At 34.2% G+C, this 21,853-nt stretch overlaps 1 protein-coding gene and 1 pseudogene across 1 annotated transcript; both read left to right on the plus strand.

Moving 5' to 3' along the window:
- The first annotated feature begins 1,387 nt into the window (after positions 1-1,387).
- Positions 1,388-3,357, plus strand: LOC131855157 (putative nuclease HARBI1; annotated as a pseudogene).
- A 7,638-nt stretch (positions 3,358-10,995) lies between these two features.
- On the plus strand, positions 10,996-18,705 carry LOC131855156 (coiled-coil domain-containing protein 42 homolog). The gene is made up of 7 exons (XM_059206402.1): positions 10,996-11,152; positions 12,162-12,363; positions 12,597-12,770; positions 13,454-13,532; positions 15,155-15,294; positions 17,707-17,969; positions 18,644-18,705. Exons 1-7 carry the CDS (start codon positions 11,043-11,045, stop codon positions 18,669-18,671), a joined length of 996 nt encoding a protein of 331 aa, XP_059062385.1. The 5' UTR covers positions 10,996-11,042; the 3' UTR covers positions 18,672-18,705.
- Positions 18,706-21,853: the final 3,148 nt, after the last annotated feature.

The raw sequence follows: 21,853 nt of genomic DNA on the forward strand, positions 1-21,853 counted from the left end.
TTATGGTACCGCTGTTAATAATTATGTTACTGACGGAGAACCAACCTTAAAACAGTCACTAATAATTTTGGAAAGTACGAAAGTCGAAACATGGTCATAATACTATGATGTACCAGGTTAGAGAGACGAATTGAACCAATGTATGGATTTTTTTTATTTATTCGTATGAGGCTATATATTTTAAGGTTGGCAACCCTGACTCATAATAAATGTCAAATGTTTTTGTTCTCACGAACTTATTCAAAACAAAGACTTAAAAACAATCACAATTTCTTCACAGTGTTAGAAATAAATTTATATAAAGTCTTGAATAATAGAGGCCTTATAAGATCTCTTCTAGACACTTCGGTACTTCATTACTATGCTCTTGAATCTCGTGAATGAGTAATAATCGGTCTATGTATGTACTATGTAGTCCATATTTTCTACATTTGAATTTGCTTTCAGTGTTGCCAATTTAGGTTATTTTATGCTATATTTTGGATATTTTTAAGTTGTTTAGCATATTTACTTGTTGTTTAGAATATAGCATATTTTTATAATTCATTTAATATAAATTTAACTATGAAATAAACGATGCGATTTTTTTTATTTATGTCACTTTATTGCACCAACCAAATAAAATTAAGTACCTAAGTAGTAAAAGCGGTCCTATCGCTAATACAATCTCTTCCAGACACCCATTGGAAAGAGAGTATTTACAAAAAAATAGAGCCTATATAATAGTGGTGCATGAGTGGAAATATAAAATTATATAAACTTATGTCAATAGATATCAGCCAACATGAATGGTTTTAAGAAATGAAGTACCAGTATATAATACATAAACTTCAATATATATATAATATATGTTAAATAAATATACATTATCAAATATTATACATAGACACAAAAAAGCAGCATATTAGACAAAATCTCACAAGTAATATAATGTAGGAGAAGGAAACATATTTACAAAGAGAGAAAGTAGGATTTGAATGAGTAAAGTGATTGACGTTTCATTTGACCTTGACAATGTTAGCATATTCTGTCCTAGTTGTTAGCAACACTGATTGTTTTTCTGTTATGAAGAAGACTTCATTCCTTACGGTGTTATTCATAAAACTTAAGAAGCCTTTATAAGCCCACTATAACAGAGCTATAAAGGCTTTATAAAAATCTCTATTTATAAACGCTCTATAAAGCTGTTCTTATAACTGTTCATTAGCAATCAGTTCTATAAACCCTCTATAAACCTATGATAAACCTCTGATAGTGAAAAACGTTATTCATAAACGCTCCGAGCGGTCCGATAAAGTTAAAACGTCAAATAGCGAGCCTATAAAGTTAACAGAGCCGACTCCCTACTTTAGCGGCATTTTAACCTAAAAATTGTGAAATAATTATTCCGTTAATTAATAAAATGGAAGCAATTACGACCATTTCTACAATTAATTTAATTGATATATCAAGAATTCGTCAAAAAAAACATTAAAAAAAAAGTCAATCCATTTCTTTTACCAGATAAGTGCTTTAAATATAAATACCGATTCAATAAAAGTACTGCTCGATATATAATTTCCTTGGTGTACGATCAACTAAAACAAGATCCCAGAGGTGGTGCCGTTTCTCCAGAGTTGCAAGTATTAACTGCTTTGAGGTGTTGGGGACGAAGAGAGGTAAGTTTTTTTTACAATACATTCATCAATCATATATTTATATATATATAGGATAATGTAAGTTTTTATATGTAAGTTTTCATACAATTCAAACTCATAATTAATCTTGATATCTTTCATTTCATAGGTTCAGGATGATTGTGCTGATCTTCATGGACTCAGTCAACCCACAGTTAGTAGGATATGTAGTAGGGTGGCAAAGGCAATTGCTCAGCTTGCTTCCACTTTTATAAAAATGCCAGAAACTGTCACAGAGGAACGGTCTTGTATGACAAATTTTGAAAGTCTGGCTGGTTTTCCAGGGGTTACAGGGGCTATAGACTGTACCCATATTAAAATTAAAAAAACAGGTGGTGATGCAGCCCAATATTACATAAATAGGAAAGGATATTATTCTTTGAATGTGCAGGTGATAAAATTATGTATTATGTGTAAAACATATCTATATTGTTTGATTAACTAATTCTCATTACATAGTATAAAACAAAGTCACATTAAAACTATACAATGCATGTTGAAGGGGGGTTACAATAGATTCAAGAGGAAGGTTTATATATATATATATATTTACTAGTAATGTATAAAGTACTTAATTATTTTGATTTTAGGTTGTCTGTGATGCAAAACTTGTAATAAGAGATGTTGTAGCAAGATGGAGGGGCAGTACTCATGACAGTAGAATATTTACTGAGTCAATTATAAAAGAAAGGTTTAATAATGGTCACTTTAGAGGACGTTTACTTGGTGACTCAGGGTATCCACTTCTGCCCTACCTTTTTACAGCAATTTTGCATCCTGTATGTAGAAAGGAAGAAGGGTATAACTCTGCCCATATCAAAACACGGAATAGTGTGGAAAGATGTTTTGGAGTGTGGAAACAGAGATTCCAATGTTTACTACATGGATTAAGTGTATCGCTGGAAAATGGAAAGGCAGTTATAGTGGCTTTAGCTGTGCTCCACAATATCGCTATGAGTAGGAATGACGATATATTAGGTAATTCTTTTAATGAAACACTACTTTATTTATTTCAATATTATTTAATAAACACAATTTTTACAAAAAAATTACAATACAAGTTTTTGTACAAACACTAATTTGTTTACTATGAAATGATTATCAACTTCAGTGCATTCATAATTTGCACTGTTACACAATTATTACAACTAGCGGTTGCCTGTGACTTCATATGAAAATGTATTTTTGTAAAAATCTTCCAGAATTAATTATTTTTGAAGCCTCACAGGTCTGCTATGAATATGTAACTTTCAAACTATTTATCCAGATTATGTGTAAAGGACAAAGTTTTAATGTAGTTTATACATTGTTGTTATTTATATCTTCTGATATATGATGCAGTCACAGTCATCCATTGAATATAGTTATACAGACATGTTTCTAATCCTTGTTGTTTAAGCTGTATTTTGATAAGTATCAATACATTATATTTTTCAATAAATTATGGGCCTGTAAAGTAATAATATTATTAATTTCAGAATATGAGAATCTTGAAGAGGTTACCATTCAATCACAACATCAAATTGATGAAGGAATGGGCAATGGTGCTGTAAGAAGACACTCTTGATATATTTTGGATACATTTATACAAAATAATTTTTAATAAAATAAATTATGTTAATTTACTTTGTTTACTATATTTTATATTTAACTTGTTACAAGTTGTCTACATACTTGGATTGTTTTTCTTTCTAGAAAATATCAATTTTTGTTGGAGAATTTCATACTCCAAGTCTAAATTTCTTGCTTTCTTTCTTTCATTATCCATTTGTATATTATGTAATTCATTTTTGTTCTTGATCTCTGTCTCAGCTATTTTTTGTATATAATTGTTTGTATTTGTGAGCTGTATAATAAAAAAAAACAATTATTTAATTATAAAAAATATTTGTATTTTATTGTGTATAAATTTATTTGGGTACCTTTCTTTTTTTATTACATTTCTTTCCTTCATTTGAAATATATTCTTTGGTGCTGCCACTTTGAGACTACAAAAGAAATAACAAAATTTATGTATATTAAACACCATATTATACCAACCAATTTAATCAATCATATCAAACGTCTCTTTATAATCTTTGGTCCCAGTCATTTAGCACACAAAAATATATTCAAAAGTTCTATATTACTTACATTTTCAATAATTTCATCAATCTCCAAAATAATTTCTGGCATCTCCGGTGCTTTTTCATTCAGTTTTGGTTCTCTAGGTTTGTCTGGAATCTTTTAATTACAACATGTACTTTTATAAAAATAATATATATATGTTATATAATATACATTATGCTGAGTTCATTGATGTCATGATATAATAGATACTACATATTATATATTACTTACAGCGCTAACAGGTACATCTATTTCATTTATCTGAAATATGAACACAATGATTAATGAACCTACACTTACTACCTTTACTTTTTATATTATATGCAATGAAAAAATAAAAAATAGGTTACATGATCATCTGGAATTCCTGTTTTAGCGTCAGAGTCATATAGATTGGTGTCCACGTAAAACTCCTGCGGTAACCATGCCAATATGTCTGTACTGTCCACTGGAACAGTCACAGTAGGTGGTCCTCCACCAGTTTTATTCAGAGATCGCCTCTGGTCTGCTAAATTTTTCTTTTTACTTATTTTGATGACTCCCCACTGAGTTTTTATTTGTTGCAATGTGCGTCTGCTACCTTTGCACATTGCATTAAAACTGAAAAATATATTGAAGTGTAAGTACATGAGCAATAACAATTCACATATAAAATTATACTAAGCATGCAAGTTACTCTAATCTACGGGCTAGCTTCTACAAATAATAAATAACCTATCCATAACTTCCAGCCATCCTTTCTTTTTACAGTTGTTGGTATTCGTATCCGTATTCTTATTCTCTAGTACGGCGACACGATCGCGGATCAATTCCAACAATAAATTCTATCAAAAATAAGGTATGCATTAAATGAATGTAATAAAAAGTTAAAACAAGTGAAATTCAAAGTCGTACATAAAAAATAATTTACTTGATCCAAAACTGGACAAATTAACAAATATTGATAAGTAAACACAATCTTACCTTGTCGTCTTCCAACCATTTTTCGCTTCGTGCTCTTTTGTTTATCCATTTTAAAATTTACTAGACAATGAAAATCCGTAATATGTAATAAATCCGTTAATTCTAATTCTAACGAATTGTAACTATATTAAAACAATCGTAAATTATAACATGCAATTTTAAATAAAACAATCGTTTTGACAGAACCAGTGTTGCCAACGATGTTTTATTGAATCCACTATATAGCAAAGAAACCTCGAGTTTTACAAAATATTTAAATCAATATTAATGAATTAATAAAACTACTTGAAACCATTATATTAAAAATTTGCATAAAAATACATGCATATTTAAACCAAAAATCATTGTAATATTTAAAAACTATGTAAAAATACTTCTATCTTCCCTTAACTTTATTAAATAGAAATACAATTACAATAATAAAATACAATTTTATATATATTCAATAGGAAAATGTATAAAAATGTATTAATTTACATAATTTGTTCAATACTGGAGGAGTTAATTCTGCTAGATTTAGTGGTGAAGCAACTAAAATAGCAACACTGATTACGTCACCTGCGTATATGGTAAAACAGTCCAACGTCAAGATTGCAACATAATGATAAAAACAGTCCTATAAACCTCTATTAGTTAGCGAGGCTTTATAATAGGTTTATGAATAACGCACTTCTATAAACCTTCAATAAGTTTTTTTATGAATAAGACCGTTAGTCATTACTGGTCATTACTCTTCATAATAGAAAAACAATACGAATCACACGAGTTACCTTACTATAATTGATAAAATATAAATAATTATATCTGTAGATCTATGCAGTGTTCAGTTCCGCAAATACTAAAACTACTAGGGTTGTCAATAATGTCTGGTGTTTTAGGTATATATAGGCTACGGTAACCGTTTACCAACAGATTAAGGTTACCGCTTAATTGCCACCACAGTGACATAAAAAAAAACTAATATTGTAAAGTTGAAAGAGTTTGTGTCGTTGAACACGTTATACAGAGAGTACTGGTTCCGATTGTAAAATTATTTTAGTATTGTATTCTTCATCCGTCTAAATTACGCTATGACGAACAAGAGTCGAGGATCACAAGTTCAAAATATATTACGTCATCATGTGATGGCTTCAAGTACCCATTGTGACAACATGCCATTCCTGAGTACTAGTATGTCAGATTACAAAATAAAATACTCGGCAGCTGAAATAAATGAGACAAGTAATGATACAGACGACTTTATACAAAGTCTACCTCAGTAGGAACATCTGCTTTCTTAGAATAGAATATTGTTCATGTTATGCACTGATAATTAAAAAAAATTGCATGTGTCAATAATTATCTTACTAATATTATAAAGTTTGTTAGTATGGATGTTTGTTACTGTTTCACACAAAAAGTTTAGAGTAATATAGCTTATACAACAGAATAACAAATTTCAAGCAGGTGAAACCGAGGGTGCACCTAATAAATACCTATATATATATATATATATTTATTTATTTACTTAATACAGAAAACATGTGTACTAATTTACTGAAGAAACAATGATATTCACAGAAGTATAAAACTGTGTTGTGAATATCGACGCCCTCCACCTAGTTTATATAATTCCAAAAAATAAAAAAATACATGCAAATTCTTTACCCATCATGTATTGTCTAAATTAAAGGTGCTTCGTTATATTCAGATTTTTATATATTTTATTGTTATTAAACTTAATTAGAATGTTTCAGGTTATCCACTGCAAAGAAATAAAATATGTAATCCTTCCTTTTGACGCAACTGAACGATTATCTTATCTTTGTGTTCCCATTTGCAGTCAAGTTTAAATTATTGTACTTGACAATGATTTTCTATATTTCATTACAATTAACATTACATTCTATCCTAAAAAAACAAAAATGATGACTAACACATAAAAAGTACAAATATTTATCAACAAACAACTACTATATAAAGGCAAATAATAATAATAGAAGATATCATGCAGAAAGAAATATAAAGATGAGTCACAAACTCATGGAAAAGGTACTGGTCATTAAGCGAGGTGATGAAAAATAAAGGTATACCTTTGAAAGAACAAAAGTTTTCAACATGTATCCCACCCTGTTAAACATATGGGTGCCAAACTTGGAGTACTACAGAAAAACATATGCAGAGACTAAGAGTATGTGAAAACTTAATAGAAAGAAGTGTTATTGGTGTTAAAATAAGAGACAAAATCAATCTAACAACAACACAGAAAAAAACAATATTTAAAAATGTTGAAACCACTGTTAAGTCTATGAAATGGAGGTGGACAGGCCATGTGATCAGAGAAAAAATACATAAATAAACAAAAAACATTACAGAGTGGTACCCAAGAGGATACATAAGAAGCAGACGCAGGCAAATTAAAAGATGAGAAAGCAATATTAGGAAGGCAGTATGAAAAAGTTCAGATTCAAAGAGCAAAGGATTGTATTCTATGGAGACACTTGGAGGACTATATCACATTATGACAAACTGTTAACAATCAAACCAATTCATTAAATATAAACTAATTCTAACACATTTATATGCAAAATGTATAATTAGGAAAATTTGTAAACATGAAAGTTATCAGTAATAAAGGCTATTATTATTATTAACATTAAATTATGGATTCATTACTAACTATTATGAAGACAAATTGTACCATGAAGACAGACAAAAAAGTAGATGAATTTGCAGTTAACAGGTGAGACATACTGCTAAATACAGTTTAACCTATAGTAGGTATTTAGACTGCTTCCTGCCTGTATCATGAAATGAATTAATCTGCTGTTTAAACTTAAACTGTACTGTTTCATAGTTTACATTCTATTGGTTTTATTTTATCAAATTTGTATTTATTATGATAGATCAAAATATATTTTGTTTTTATTTTATGGATCGTAATCATTTGGTTCATGCGCCTTCCTTAACAGTTTACGCTGGCAGGGTACCAATGGAAGATGATAAGATGAATATGAGATCATATTCATTTATCATCTTCCATCGTGGCAAATTCACAAGAAATTACACCATGTAGCTAGTTTGTGAGTTCTGTGTTGTTGAGAGTTGATGACTCTTGCCTCAGATAGTCAGCACCCAATAACGAGAGAAAATGATCTTTACATACCTGAAGTTTTCAGAGATCACTATAATTTTCTTGCACTATTTTTTTCTACTTTAATTATTAGTATTAAATGGATTCACAATTTATATATTTAATATCACTAATAAATTTCTAATCAGTTGCGCTTTTGGCAGTTCTAATCGTTCAAATAGCTGGCTAATGAAATTATTTGAAGTAACGATACTGTTCTATGATTGGGTATAATTGGACTGAAGCAAGGAAGTAGACTCAAGACGACTGAAGTATTATTAAGTTTAGACCATTGACAAAATAGATAGGTTTCATTAAGTGTTGCCAGATGTCCGATGTGCTCTCCCCTAAATTCAGCCCGAAAAATCATGTTTTGCAGAAAACACTAAGTATTAATAATTAATCGACGCTAATTTTGGGGGAAAATCGCCAATTTATATTAATAAATATTTAAAATTAGATATATGACACCATATAAAGGTAATTTGTTTTATAAAAAAGGCAGTAAGTATTTATTTTAGTGAAAAATAAAAATATATATACAAAAACCTAATATTTATTAATACCTATACTTTATTAATTTTGTGATAATACATTTTAAACAAACACCTACACATTATTTCCGAGTAACTAATAAAAATGGGTAATATTATTAATTTCTGATAGTCCCACAACTTTATTTAAAAATAACTAAAACCTGGTAACTCGGATAATGTCAAATTTGTCTCCGGGTTATAGTTTATAGTTCATTATTGATGAAGATTGGCATAAGACAATTCGATATGTTCAATTACATGTAAAAATATACCATTAAATAAATTCCTAAAATAGGAATACCATTAAATAAATAAATTCATATAATATTATTAAATATATTCCTTCCTAAAATAAATTGTACAATAACACTTAAACTTAAAATGTGCTTTTTTTATTTCTTTTTTCCAACCCAATGTTAGTAAGTCTCCTAAGACTTGTATTATTATACCTTTAAGTGGGTTTTACAAAAAACCTTAGTTGCATTTTTTTCCGATACATGGAGATTTTTCCGAGAAATGGACATGAAAAAACTTGTCTCATCGCCACAAAATTCTCCCAGATTTCGGAGATGTGAATCAGTGAAGATGGTATCACTGAATGTCTATGGAATTTAACTGGGAATACCTTATTATTTTTTTTTTTTTGTGGATGATAATGGAATGGTGCACCCGCCTGCGCTAACGGTTTACGCTGGCAGGGCACCAGTGGAGGATGATAAGATGAGCATGAGATCAGGTCAGTTAGCCCATCGTGACAAATTCACCAGGAATTTATCACGATGGTTTCCAGGGGGAACCGTGTGGAGGTCGACCTGACACGGTACATTGCTAGCAATGGGGTTATCAATCCACATTACTAACAATCCCCTTCCCCCCCCTTATTATTATTATCGGGTCGTCCGCTGATCCTTTTATGGACCGCTGGGTACGGGCCCCGAGCTTACGCTCTTTACCCGGGCATACTGCTGGGGTATGCCACCCCAGCGTCGTTCGTTTACCGGCCGGCCGGAAGCCGGCTGCTTCCCAGCAGCCGGCTGAGGGAGTCGTGTAAGAAGACTCTATAAGTCGCTCGCCGAGCCGGCTTAATGCCGCCACGTCACGTAAATGACGTGATCAATCCACTCGGTGGAGAGAAGGTCGCGCGGGAGCGCGCGAGTTGCGTCCTGTGGGCGCGCGTGGAGAGGGGCGAGGTCGCGCAGGCGCGCTTCGCGCCCGCTGTCCGCGCGCGAGAAAATCGCGCGCGTCAACCGGACGACGAACTGCTCCACCGATGGGACCTTGAGGTCGCGGGCGATCACGTCATTACGGACGTACCGTCCGGCATTTGTGCACAGACGGAGGGCGGCGTTCTGTTGGACCTGCAGTCTCCGCCGCTGTGAGGCCGAGCACAGTGCGTACCATGCGGGGGCGGCCTGGGAATACCTTAGACTATTAATACACTACATCAATATTGTGACTCGAGATCTGGTTCGAATGAGTGACTTGAACGAATGACTTATGTTTTGTGCTAAGTTCGCTGTCTGTGGTGCTTATGCCCCTTAGCAATATGTATTTTGAAACATAATCTTATTTTAAATGGATTGTAATGAAATGATGGCATCCACCAGCGCTAACAATTTACGCTGGCGGGGCATTCGTGCCAAATTCTACAGGGATTGTCCACGATTGTTTCTAGAGGGAACCGCGTGGAGATCGACCTGACATGGTAACAGTGCTAGCAATTGGGTCACTCAATAGATGGAATAATAAATTGTTTATTTACTAGATATAAACACATAGCATAATTGAGGTACAGGAAAAATAAATGTACAAAAATAGAAATGGAGGTAGGTAGAGGTAGTTTATGTCCCGCAAAAGTGAACAGGCTACTAACTCGGCATAAAGCTACAGATTAATTATAGCACTGATACTTTGTTGACTCCTATACTTAAAAATATATGTGTATTAAACTTCGAGTTCATTAGGTAATATATATTGTAATGGGTATGTTGTACATTTACGTATCACTATTATTGTAGAACTTGATGGTAGGTCTATTAAGTTAAATAATTCAGCTGTCATCCAAAAAAAATGAAGGCAACTGTTAATAATAATAACATGTTGCATGCATCAACTATAGAAAAATTATTTTACCATTAGAATCCTACATTAACAATCTTAAGAAGTGTGCTCTTTCTATTTACATAGATCACACTCCTTTAGATGATGGCCGGGTGTGAAGGTAAGCTCCAGACTCCAGGCGATTAGTTCTCAAATACACAATAGATATCGCACAGGTGTCCAATGAATATCACGAATTTAAAAGCTATACTCATTAAGTCGTAAGTCTTCTATGTCAGCAAATAACATATTTAATTCACACTACTGACGAAATAGAGATGAGGCACATAAGTACGTATCTTCTACTTTGTGGAATTCCAGAGAGTGGTGACTTGACCACTGTAGATGCCAACCATTCAAACATAAAACATCATACCTCTGATTACACATAGACTATGTAATACATTTACATTAATAAAAAATACAGATGATAAAATATCAACGAAAAAAGAAAAATGCTGTTGCTTAGCAACGACAACAGTTTGTGTTTTATCTTTCAATCGCGTCGTCAAATAGTCTGGAAATATTTCAAGATTATTGTTGAGAATGAAGAAAGTTACGAAGGATCTAGCACCTATTGCCATTCCTCATGGGCCACCAGTTGATTCTGCTGAGGAGTATTACAAATCTCTTATGGAAAGTGCCAGTATGGTGAAGTAAGCATCATTTTCATATTGCTAACTAGCTTTACCTAATGGACACTAGATGTTTTATGTCAGGTCTACTTTTATGATTACCCCGTTTGCAACCATTGTGGTTGGGATGAGGGAATTGTTAGTAATGATGAGTAATGCCCTTTGCTAGCAATGATACATGAGCTCGACTCCTACACAGTCCTCCTGGATCCTACCACAGATCAATATTCAGTGAGAAAACATAACCACCGCTATTAGAACTTGTGAGTGGTAAATTAGAACTATCAGCATTGGTAATCAAACTCCAACCTTCATTGAACCTACACTCATATTGCAACACGGGTTTCGCCTCTAAACGAGGCATCATCAACCAATGAATAGAGCTCGGATATGGCTTGGAAGCCTAGTGTTGACTGTTCGGCGACCATACAACACCACAAAATAATACCTAATTAGAATAATAATTACTACTTTAGGGATTTATATTATTTTGTTTAATTCCGCTACAATTAGCATGTGTGAGACCACAAATATTCGGTGTGGAAACTTGACTACCGTTACGACCTTCTCTAAAGGCGATCCAATTCCTCACGTTATTGACTGTACATATCGCGACACGTGTGTCACCTCTGAACAAAGCATCATCAGGCGATGAATAGAGTTCGGGCACAGTACGGAAGCCTAGTGTTGACTCCTCTGCGACCAAACCGCGATCCTCTCGCCGAATATTTGTGGTCTCACACCTGCTGAAAGTGAAATGGATTTTCGCATTTTGCGGAAGTCTGTTTCATTAAACAACATTTCACTAATCAACACCTAATTAGATTGTAATTGTAGTGTAATTGGAAAATGTAATAATGACAAATGTCAAATAAGTGTGATGCAGACGAAATTCCTCGGGTCAGCTAATTTGTAATATAGTCATCATATGTTCAAGCTTACCTTGAGATAATAAAATGGCGCCTGTAAGAAATAATTGTAATGATTTTAGTTTGTTTGTTGTGCAAATAAGGTCTCTCTTAACCCTCAGAAAATATCCAGTATGGGACGTGGCACGGCCAACACCACAAGTACTGATGGAGCAGGCTCGTCGAGATCTAATGGAGGCTGACGAGAAACTAGCCATCAAACGAGAGGAGGAAAAGAAGAACAGAGCAGCGATGGACGCCAAGTGGCAGGACCTGCGCACAAAGGAAATGCTCCTCAAGGAGTCCTTCATTAGTTTCAATAAGGTGAGGTTTTATAGTAACGTGTCGGGAGCGGGGACGTGATTATAATTAATAGAAATAACTAACTAAATACTAAACTAACTCGTTTCTAATGTGACGTCATAAATTTAACAATTTTACATCTAGAATTAATTTACAATTAAAATACTTAATAATATTACCATATTTATAACACCAAACCTACCCTTAATACGTGACGTAGTTTATGGAGGACTATGTCCCATGGCTTTTTATAGTTCATCAGGGAGAACCAGGAGAAGCGTGACCGAGCTGAACGCAAGATGGTGGCAGACACGGAGGTATTGGAACGGAAGACGCACGAGACGGAGGCCATGCGACAGAGGGTCGCAGAAATGGAGGAAGTGAGGCAATTAATGGAGAAGCAAGTCAAGGATTACACTATATACGAGGTATGTGAGAAACTGTAACAGAAGTTAGCACGATCCAAGGGTGATCCAAACCTTAAAATCTCGTATGAAGTTACTCAAAAATCTAGTTATCTCCTAGTAGAAGAGTTTTTATTTTACTTAGCACTTGATTTTATTGACAAGGGTCTTTTCAATTATTGAGTCATACCAAACGTACAAGTACGAGATTTGTAACCTATAGCCCAAGAGCTCACGACGGCCAGACATTCGTCTTATTAGTAAATATGAAAGATCATGTATGTGTGTTCCCAACACAGATAAGAACGATCACACATGAAACCTGGTTCGTGGTGCCTTTGGTACAAAACAGGTAACAAAGGTGTAAAAATTTTCATATCGAATTTGTTATTTTATGAAACTAAATTTTTTCACATACACACCGGACGTGTGCCGAGTGTAGACAAACATATTACAAATACAGGCACAGGCCTTGTAGTCAAAGAGCCAAATCAAACAATATTTATATACAAGATTTTATATTATTTTTATACCTTTTTACGATGCTAATTAGTTGAATATAGGCAACATTGTACTTTCCTTATGAGAGACCATAAATAACGTGACTCATTGAGTTGTCGGGGAAAGGGTGGGGGGGTCGACAAAGTGTGGAACCATTAAGACCTCCGTCTCTGGATCCTAGGCTGCTAGTAACTTTTTAATTTCAGGACTACTTGATGGCGGTTGTGCACAACTATGCCGAATTCAAGCAGCCCCTCGATGTTTTGAACAGATATGAGGCGTTAGGTAAGGGTAATCAGCCAAATCAACTGACTCCAAACAGAAGAACCGTATCCCCTGTATCGTAGTTCCCTGTAACAAATCGCAGCGGGAGCCTAAGAATTAAAATAAATCCAAATATATACGTATAAAAAAAAGAAATAACTGTGAAACAAATAAAAGAAAAAAAAAACAGAAGAACCGTATATTGCACGAACATACTCCATTTTTATTGCATAAACGATAAGCTATTGATTTCTAATTTTTTTATTTTTAAATAATATTTACATACTTTTTTGTTGTAACCAAAAAGTATGTAAGTATGACATAAATATTATGTAGCGTAATATTTACAATATTGTAACCAATGACGTGTCTGTAAACATTATTCACTATCTATACTGTGTAATCTTCTATTGAATTCATGATGAGTTATGATAAACAGAAATTTTATGATAAAAAGAAGCAAATTCTCCAACTGACATAGGAGTTCATAGGACACACTCGTACATATGTGTATATATAGGATATATGAGCACCCGAGCGAAGTTTGGCCGAGCCACTAGTCTATCTAATATGTAATAATTAAAACGTCCGTCTTATTATGTTGCTGTATTATGTGTATCTGTCAACGAGTAGTAAAAGACTACTCGTTGACAGAATGCAAAAATAAATGAATATCTTTTCTTTGCGATTATCTTTGGAAGCCCTTCTATGAATATTTTTCCCCGTATTTGTAACATTTTTCACTGCTGCTTCGCTTCCATTGGTCGTAGCGTAATGTTATATGGCTTAAAGCCTTCATCGATAAATGGACTATCCAACACAAAATAACTTTTCAATTCGAACCAGTAGTTCCTGACATTAACGCATCCAAACAAACAAACTCTTCAGTTTTATAATATTAACAGATTTTAAGACGTAATGTGTACTACATGCGCCGATAATTTTCGTACGCTCGCGGCGTTGACCTCGACCTTGAACATACACACAGCTGATTCGCGAGTCAATGTAATACATTACATTACATTAATTGCTCTATTTATAGGTTATTTGTGATAATACTATCCTTTTAAGAAGAGACGGGAGTGTTGAAACATTAAATAATAAGTAGTTTTTTAATTATTTAAAATAGATGACTTGATGTAACCTATAGTCAAGAAAGATATAATAGTTTGAGAAACACTATTGTAAGGTCAGATTAGTCCATAGGCAGGACTAAAATGCCCCGGAATGGCAACGACCGGTAGTATCACAGCTGTCCAGCTGTCAATAATAACGTGACATCCGTAGTAATATTTATGTATACATATATGTATATACAATAATAATAATAATAATCTCAGGACAGCCACTAGACCCGAGTTAAGCTACCTAAAGCTTGTGTTATGGGTACTAGATAACTGATACAAATACATAGATTTTTTTTTGTAAATACATACATATTATATATAGAAAACACCCAGACCGACACAAACAATCATACTCATGAATACAAATGTTTGCGCCGTGCGAGGAATCGAACCCGCGACCATCAAATATATACATGAGGATGTATACATATACGTGGCCCCAGCTCGTTTACCATACAATTTCCTTAAAAACAGTACAAAGTAACAGCTAATATAATAAAAGACTTTTATTAACAGCTGCTGCTAAGAACACGCTGGCAGAAAGACAAGAGCGAGATCTGGAAATGCTGGAGAATGCACGACAAGAGATTGCTTCTCTTACTGAAGAGAAAAAACTGTTCATCATGGGTTTAAACAACACCCTGGCAAATCTGAGAGTAATACTTTTAAAACATATTATTTGTGGTGCTTGTGTTTAAAACATATTGGTTGTATTGACCGTGCTTGATTTTTTTAGTTTGTGATAATGGAATGGTGTGGGTGACACCATTCCATTATCACAAACTAAAAAAATCAAGCACTACAAGCCTGCTCTAACGGGGCGCATATATACGCTGGCAAGCACCAGTGAAGGATGATAGAATGAGCTTGAGGTTAGGTCAGTAACCCGACAAATGATGAATAACGCCCGATGAATGACAAACTCACCAGGAGTTTATGACGATGGTTTCTAAAGGGAAGCGCGTGGAGGTCAAACTGACATGCTACATGATAGCAACGGGATCATCAGTCCACATTACTCACAATCCCCACTCCTCCTTAGTCAGCCCGACGTTCTTCTCCAATTTACCCCTTTCCTTAACACGTTGATAACCGCATTAAAAATCTTATTTCTCACATAGGGACTCGTATTTTTTCTGTTAATTACTTATATTATTTCATTAATCTGATTTTAGTGTACAATAATTTGAGGTAGACATTATTTAACCCCTAGATTTATTTCAATTAAAGTGCCCACGGGTAATCACCCGGTTCCAATGTGTAAATTTACTTTTTTGCGGAGTGACCCACCTGTGGGCATGCGGTCTTTAACGTGTTAAAAAGCTGGTAACGCAAGTGCAATTCCTCTGGAATGACAAGTGCTGGGGTTTGGTGTTGGTTGGGTTTAAAGGTTTTTTGGGTTTAATGCTGTAAAAATATTACTGATAGGATATTTTTTCATCATTCATTATCATCTTATATCATTCCGAACTGACGGTAGATTTGAAATATCCTAAGAGTCTGTAATAAACCTACATTAGTAAAGATATTTAAATTTATATTTTGAAACGCAAATAACAGTTTTGTCAATAATATTATTAATCATAGATAATGATAAAACTTTTATTTGCATTAAATGGCACACTCAAGGTACAGTAATAGAACAGTTACGACAATTAATATGACGAAAATGATGCAAAGTGAATACATATACAATTGGCAGACACATTGGTAATTGTGTACAATATAGACGCAAACAACATATGAGCAGTGTGTGTGTGTGTGTGTGTCGCCATATACCCATAAAAGGCATTGCTCAGTGTATTGTTTGCTCAAGCATCGTACCACACTTTACTACGCGTATATTATTCGTATTAGTATTATATGGTGTGATAGCAGGTTTTTTTATGGATGATAATGGAATGGTGCACCCGCCTGCGCTAACGGTATTCGCTGGCGGGGCACCAGTGGAGGATGAGAAAATGAGCACAAGGTCATGTCAGTTAGCCCATTGTGACAAATTTGCTATGAATTTATCACGATGGTTTCCAGGGGGAACAGCGTGGAAGTCATCTTGACAGGGTAGATTGCTAGTAATGGGGTCATCAGTCCACATTACTAACAATCCCCTTTCCCCCCGCTGGCATTACAAACACATCTTACCCCTCCGATCGATCCTCCGTCCAATTCAAATTGAGATCGAAATTACGACGGCCTGAGCCGAGTTTCGAACCCCAGCGATGCTCTCAGGCTAAAATCGTGTCTATCAGGCGTCAAATGTTGCTAGCATTGTCAATAGCATGTCAATAGTATAATCATTGCGAAACAACGCAATTCAATGTTGGATTAGAAATAATTTCCAGAGTACGTCGGCTTGTATGCCATTCCTGTTACCAAGATAATAAAGTAGGTATCAACTTTATTTACGTGCCACAAATAACTAATTTAAACCTACGACATACAATTCTGAACATTTTATCAATAACAACCAAATAGGATGCTTAATATTAAACGGCCAATCTCAAAAAATACATATTATGCACAATATACATTAATGCTTTCGGTTTAAGGTCGAATTTTATGTGATTTCAAGAGTATTTCAGCGAAATATCTCTACAATCTTTTAAAAGATTTTGCCCTGCCTAGAACTGTAGTGGGTTTTATATTAAAACGTGTATCTAAAGCTAATACTTTCCGCATTTAGTCTCTCTTCTGGGCCGTTGTGCTGGTGTAGAGCCAAGACTACTATGTTCCTCTCATATGTGCAACATAATTTATATACTTCAGGATTACGTGAGCCGTTCTTCAGAATGGGTTACAAAGGATACATTTCATGGTAACCAAAACTGACCTAAAGCTTTTCAAAACCTTGTTTAAAAATATTCTGCTAATCAGTCTCTATGGATAGACTTTTAAGTGTTTGTTTTTAAATCGAAACTGGCCCCCTTGGCCCCGAGAGCAACGTTGTCTAGAAGCCATATCATGGTTAATCTGGTTTTGGGGAATGGGGATGAAGATTCGCCTTTATGTAATTAATGGGCATCTAACATCCAACATCCCCTTGAACTGGTGACATTATTGTTCCACAGTGGCGTTATGACAAAGTCAGGAACCGCGTCATAAAATGGGAGTTGGCCCTCAACCGTCTGAAGGAGACCGCCGCCAGGAAGCACGTGGAACTATGTCATGTCCGCTCAGCCATCTGGAGCCTCTACACCAAGATCTGTAAGCAAAAGGGCCTCCCCATTGACGTGAAGAGTTCCGATTTCGAGCAACAGCTGGTCGTCATTATGAGGGCGTTGTTGGAGCTGAGAAGGATTTACAGAATAGCACAGAGGAGATCTAGAGAGAAGTATGTCATTAATACTGTAACAGACAGCCAGAGATGTGCAAAGTATTTTACAAAATGTATTTAAATAGAAAATACATTGCGTTTTCTAAAGGAGGCATAACTCCGATCAGAGTCGGTTTCTATCTATATGTTTAAAATTTTTAACAATCTTCAAAAACGCCTATATACATGTACTGCACTACGTAGATCACGATATGACGATCCGTGATACCACTACTGCGTTGCTATTCCAGAGCACTGTCTCTAAAATTAATCATCAAAGTCGGCCCACCTATAAAAAAGTTTTGAAATAACAAAAAATTACAGTCGAATTGAAAGCAGCCTCTTTTTGGAGTAGGTTAAAAAGAAAACTTTATCTCTACATATGTATACACTCGCGAGCAACCAAATCGACTCAAGCGCTACCTCTATATTCAAACATTGTTCTACATAAAAGGATAAAACATTTAAATAGAAATTATATGTCATTTGAAAGCTTGAAACCTAAGGTTTAAAAGAACATTAACACCATAAAATAAAACAAGTACCAACATGTTCATTTGCGCAATTAGGGCGTATGGGACAAATTAATCACTGCGCTACTTGCGAGTTGCGCTACCCTGTACCCCTATAGAAACCTCTATGATCTTTCAACCCTCATCAGTCGTAAATCAACGGTTGCTATTTTTTTTCAGGGATGCAGAATCAATGCACACTGTGTAGTGGTGTGACCAACGTAACCTTTACATACCTTTACGTACGACTGAATGTTATAAAAATATTAAAATAAAATAAAACATTTTTTTATGTAAATACATATTGTGTGGTTGTACAAGTTAGTAATAGTTAGGTTTAAATATCTTTTATGTCAATTCATTGTCGGGTTTATTTTCATTTCAAATTTATCGTCGTTTTACACGAAAGTAATATTCTTGAACCATACAATATTTGTTACAATAAATTAGAACAAAAACTATTTGTAATCCTTCGTAACTAATACATTGTTATCTAAAATCAATATTAATATTATAAAGCTGAAGAGTTTGTTTGTTTGAACGCGCTAATCTACTACTGGTTCGAATTGAATAATTATTTATAAGCTCACAGAAGAAGTGATAAGTAGTGAAGATAGTATAGAGTCACTGTCCCTATGTATGCTTAAATCTTTAAAACTAAGCAACGGATTTTGAAGAGATTTTTTTAATAGATAGTGATTCTAGAAGAAAGTTTATATTTTAATAAATACAAGTACACCCGTGCGAAGCCGGGACGAGTAGTTAGTTGATAAATAAAAATTAACCTTAACACGACTTATTGCTTTCTCATTAGACAAGTGAGTATCAGCAACATGTACTGATATTTTTTTTATTTACCTACACAGAAATTTATACAATATAATATAAAAACAATAAGCCGCAAAACTGCTCAGCAGTTGTTGATTTTGTGTTTACTTCGAATTTATTATTGTTATAAAAATATACATGTATTTACATTAGCATGCGTAATTGCCTTGTGGTCTGATAGGTAACATCATCATCAGTTGCAGCTGTGGATATGAATACTAATAATTATTATTATTAACTACAACTATTAATAAAAATTACAAATTGGCCATGTAGACACCGTTTTCCTGTTTTTAATTAGTCACCGGAGAGATTGTGGTATCCGGCATTTTGTATTGTAAATTTAATTATGAGTAATTGTATTAAATCGTAATAAATTAGATGTACCGAATAATATTTTATTTTCAATCAGTCGTAAAAACTCTATAATATCTATTTGGACTATCCATATGTATCTATTTGGACAGTAGGAACAAGTGAAGTTCTAAAATTAACACTATATGTTTTTGTAATTTTTAGAATATTAGAAGTATAGTTTTCCTTTTTCTGCTTAAATAAACTTAATTTAGAGAAAACACGATCGCCCTACTCCCTATACAACCACGTGCGTACTGAAACTGCAAGTCGTGTAACAGGTGGAAAACAAAATTCAACCTAAAATATTGTTTCCAAAACATGATACTAGGCTTCTACTTGTACGCCGGTAAATGTACATTTGTGCCGCTATATACGCAGTGTCCAAAAACGACCATGTCGTTTTAATTCAATTCAATTCAAAATATCTTTATTCATGTAGTTCTATTACAGACTTATGATATATCAAATCTACCCTCAGTTCGAAATGATTTCGAGATGAGAAGAACTGACAAGAAACTCAGTTCGTATTCTTTTTAAATAAATGTAGTAAATGTTTACAATAATACATATTCATTTAAATTCAAATTTGGGACAACAGTGTGACTACCAGCATAAGCTATTGCAAAAAAAAAAAACAAAAAAATCTAATCAGTGTCATGACACATTGTGAACTTCCTTTCGACGGCTATAGACGCAAGTGTCCGTCAACTTGTTAATATTCCTAGATCTATGAGGAGGTATAGATTTTATAACGTCACGTTTTAATTTTAAAATGGTTAGCTATTAACTTTTTTTTTCGGTCTACTTTAATGTTGTTCTGTTGGCCACAGCTGGCCTTTACAGCTTCACTGAACGATAGGAGGCGAGTGTAGATGGCACTCCAAACCCGCGAAAGGGCTTATGGAGCGGCTGACGGATACGGTTTTAGTCTGAGGGCACCGCTAGGGGTTCGAACCTCCGCTCAGGTCATCGTAATTTCGATCCCCATTTGAATTGGATCGAATCGATCTGAGAGGTGGGGGATTGGAGGGGGTACTAGCTGTGACAGAGTAAAGGTATATTTTTAGTCTGTAAATATTTTCTTTAGTTTGCGCGATGACTCAATCAGATTAAAAATACCTCTCGAAAGTATTTGATACGGTACCAGCCATAGTTTATCCAAACTGGTGGTAGGTGTGTACTAATTTGTATAACATTTTTGTACACGTCACGAGCCGAGCCCACAATTTTAAAGATCTGGCCACTTTAATAGTGTAGGCGAGACGACCTTCGCGTACTCCAATGTTTATATGACCTAGGAAATAGGGATGTCAAAAGTAAATTGTTTCGACTCGCACAAAGAAATATAGAATCTCTAATCTGTAAAATGTGTAACTCAATCGATAATATCTTATCTTTTATGCCGATATCTTAATCGACTTAAACGTCAGGAGCTCAGGAAAAGGACCAAACAGGACCCATTATTTGATGCTGATACTCAGCACAGCACATGCCGTACAGCAACCTCTTCTGTTAGGTGGTGGGTTTTAAATAATTTGTTGATAATGCATAGGTGTACCAGCCTACGCTAACGGTACATGCTGGTGGGTAATAGGATGGTAGGATGGGCCTGTCAGGCCCGTTGGTCCATCGTGTCGAATCCATCAGCTATGAATGACGATAGTTTCCATATGCGATATGGCAAAGCTAGCTATAGCCCCCATAACTAACAATCCCTTCCAGCCTTATATGGTGGTAAGTACATATTATTATACTCTCTGAACACTAAAAGAAGGTAAACAAAGGCCAGTACTTATTTACTTGATAAAAAGTCACGAAATGTTGCTGCGATAAAAATAGAAATAATCTTTATTCGAATAATAAGTTTATTTATAAACTTCGAATAGTATTTTTTTTTTATTCTACGGTTTATTCGGCATGCATACTCATCACAAGAAGAATTAATATTGCTCTTTTAAATAGATGTCCAGAATTACATTTTTAAGAAGCTGTTTTGCAAAGAATACGGCTTATACAACATTTGAATGTTTTTTCTGGCAGATTTAGGACAGACTCTGGCAGTTGTAAAACCTTAGGCAATTCCCATAAAAATTTATTCAAACATCTCAGTAGGTCAAATTCCAGTACAAATGTATAAGAGAATGTGATATCCTCGAGCCTGGTACTGAATATTTAGTATTCAGATCTCATTCCTGTAATGTGGAT

The sequence above is a fragment of the Achroia grisella genome, unplaced genomic scaffold (genome assembly GCF_030625045.1).
Source record: "Achroia grisella isolate CSIRO2021 unplaced genomic scaffold, CSIRO_AGI_Agris_v1 utg1314, whole genome shotgun sequence".
Taxonomy (NCBI): Eukaryota; Metazoa; Arthropoda; class Insecta; order Lepidoptera; family Pyralidae; genus Achroia; species Achroia grisella.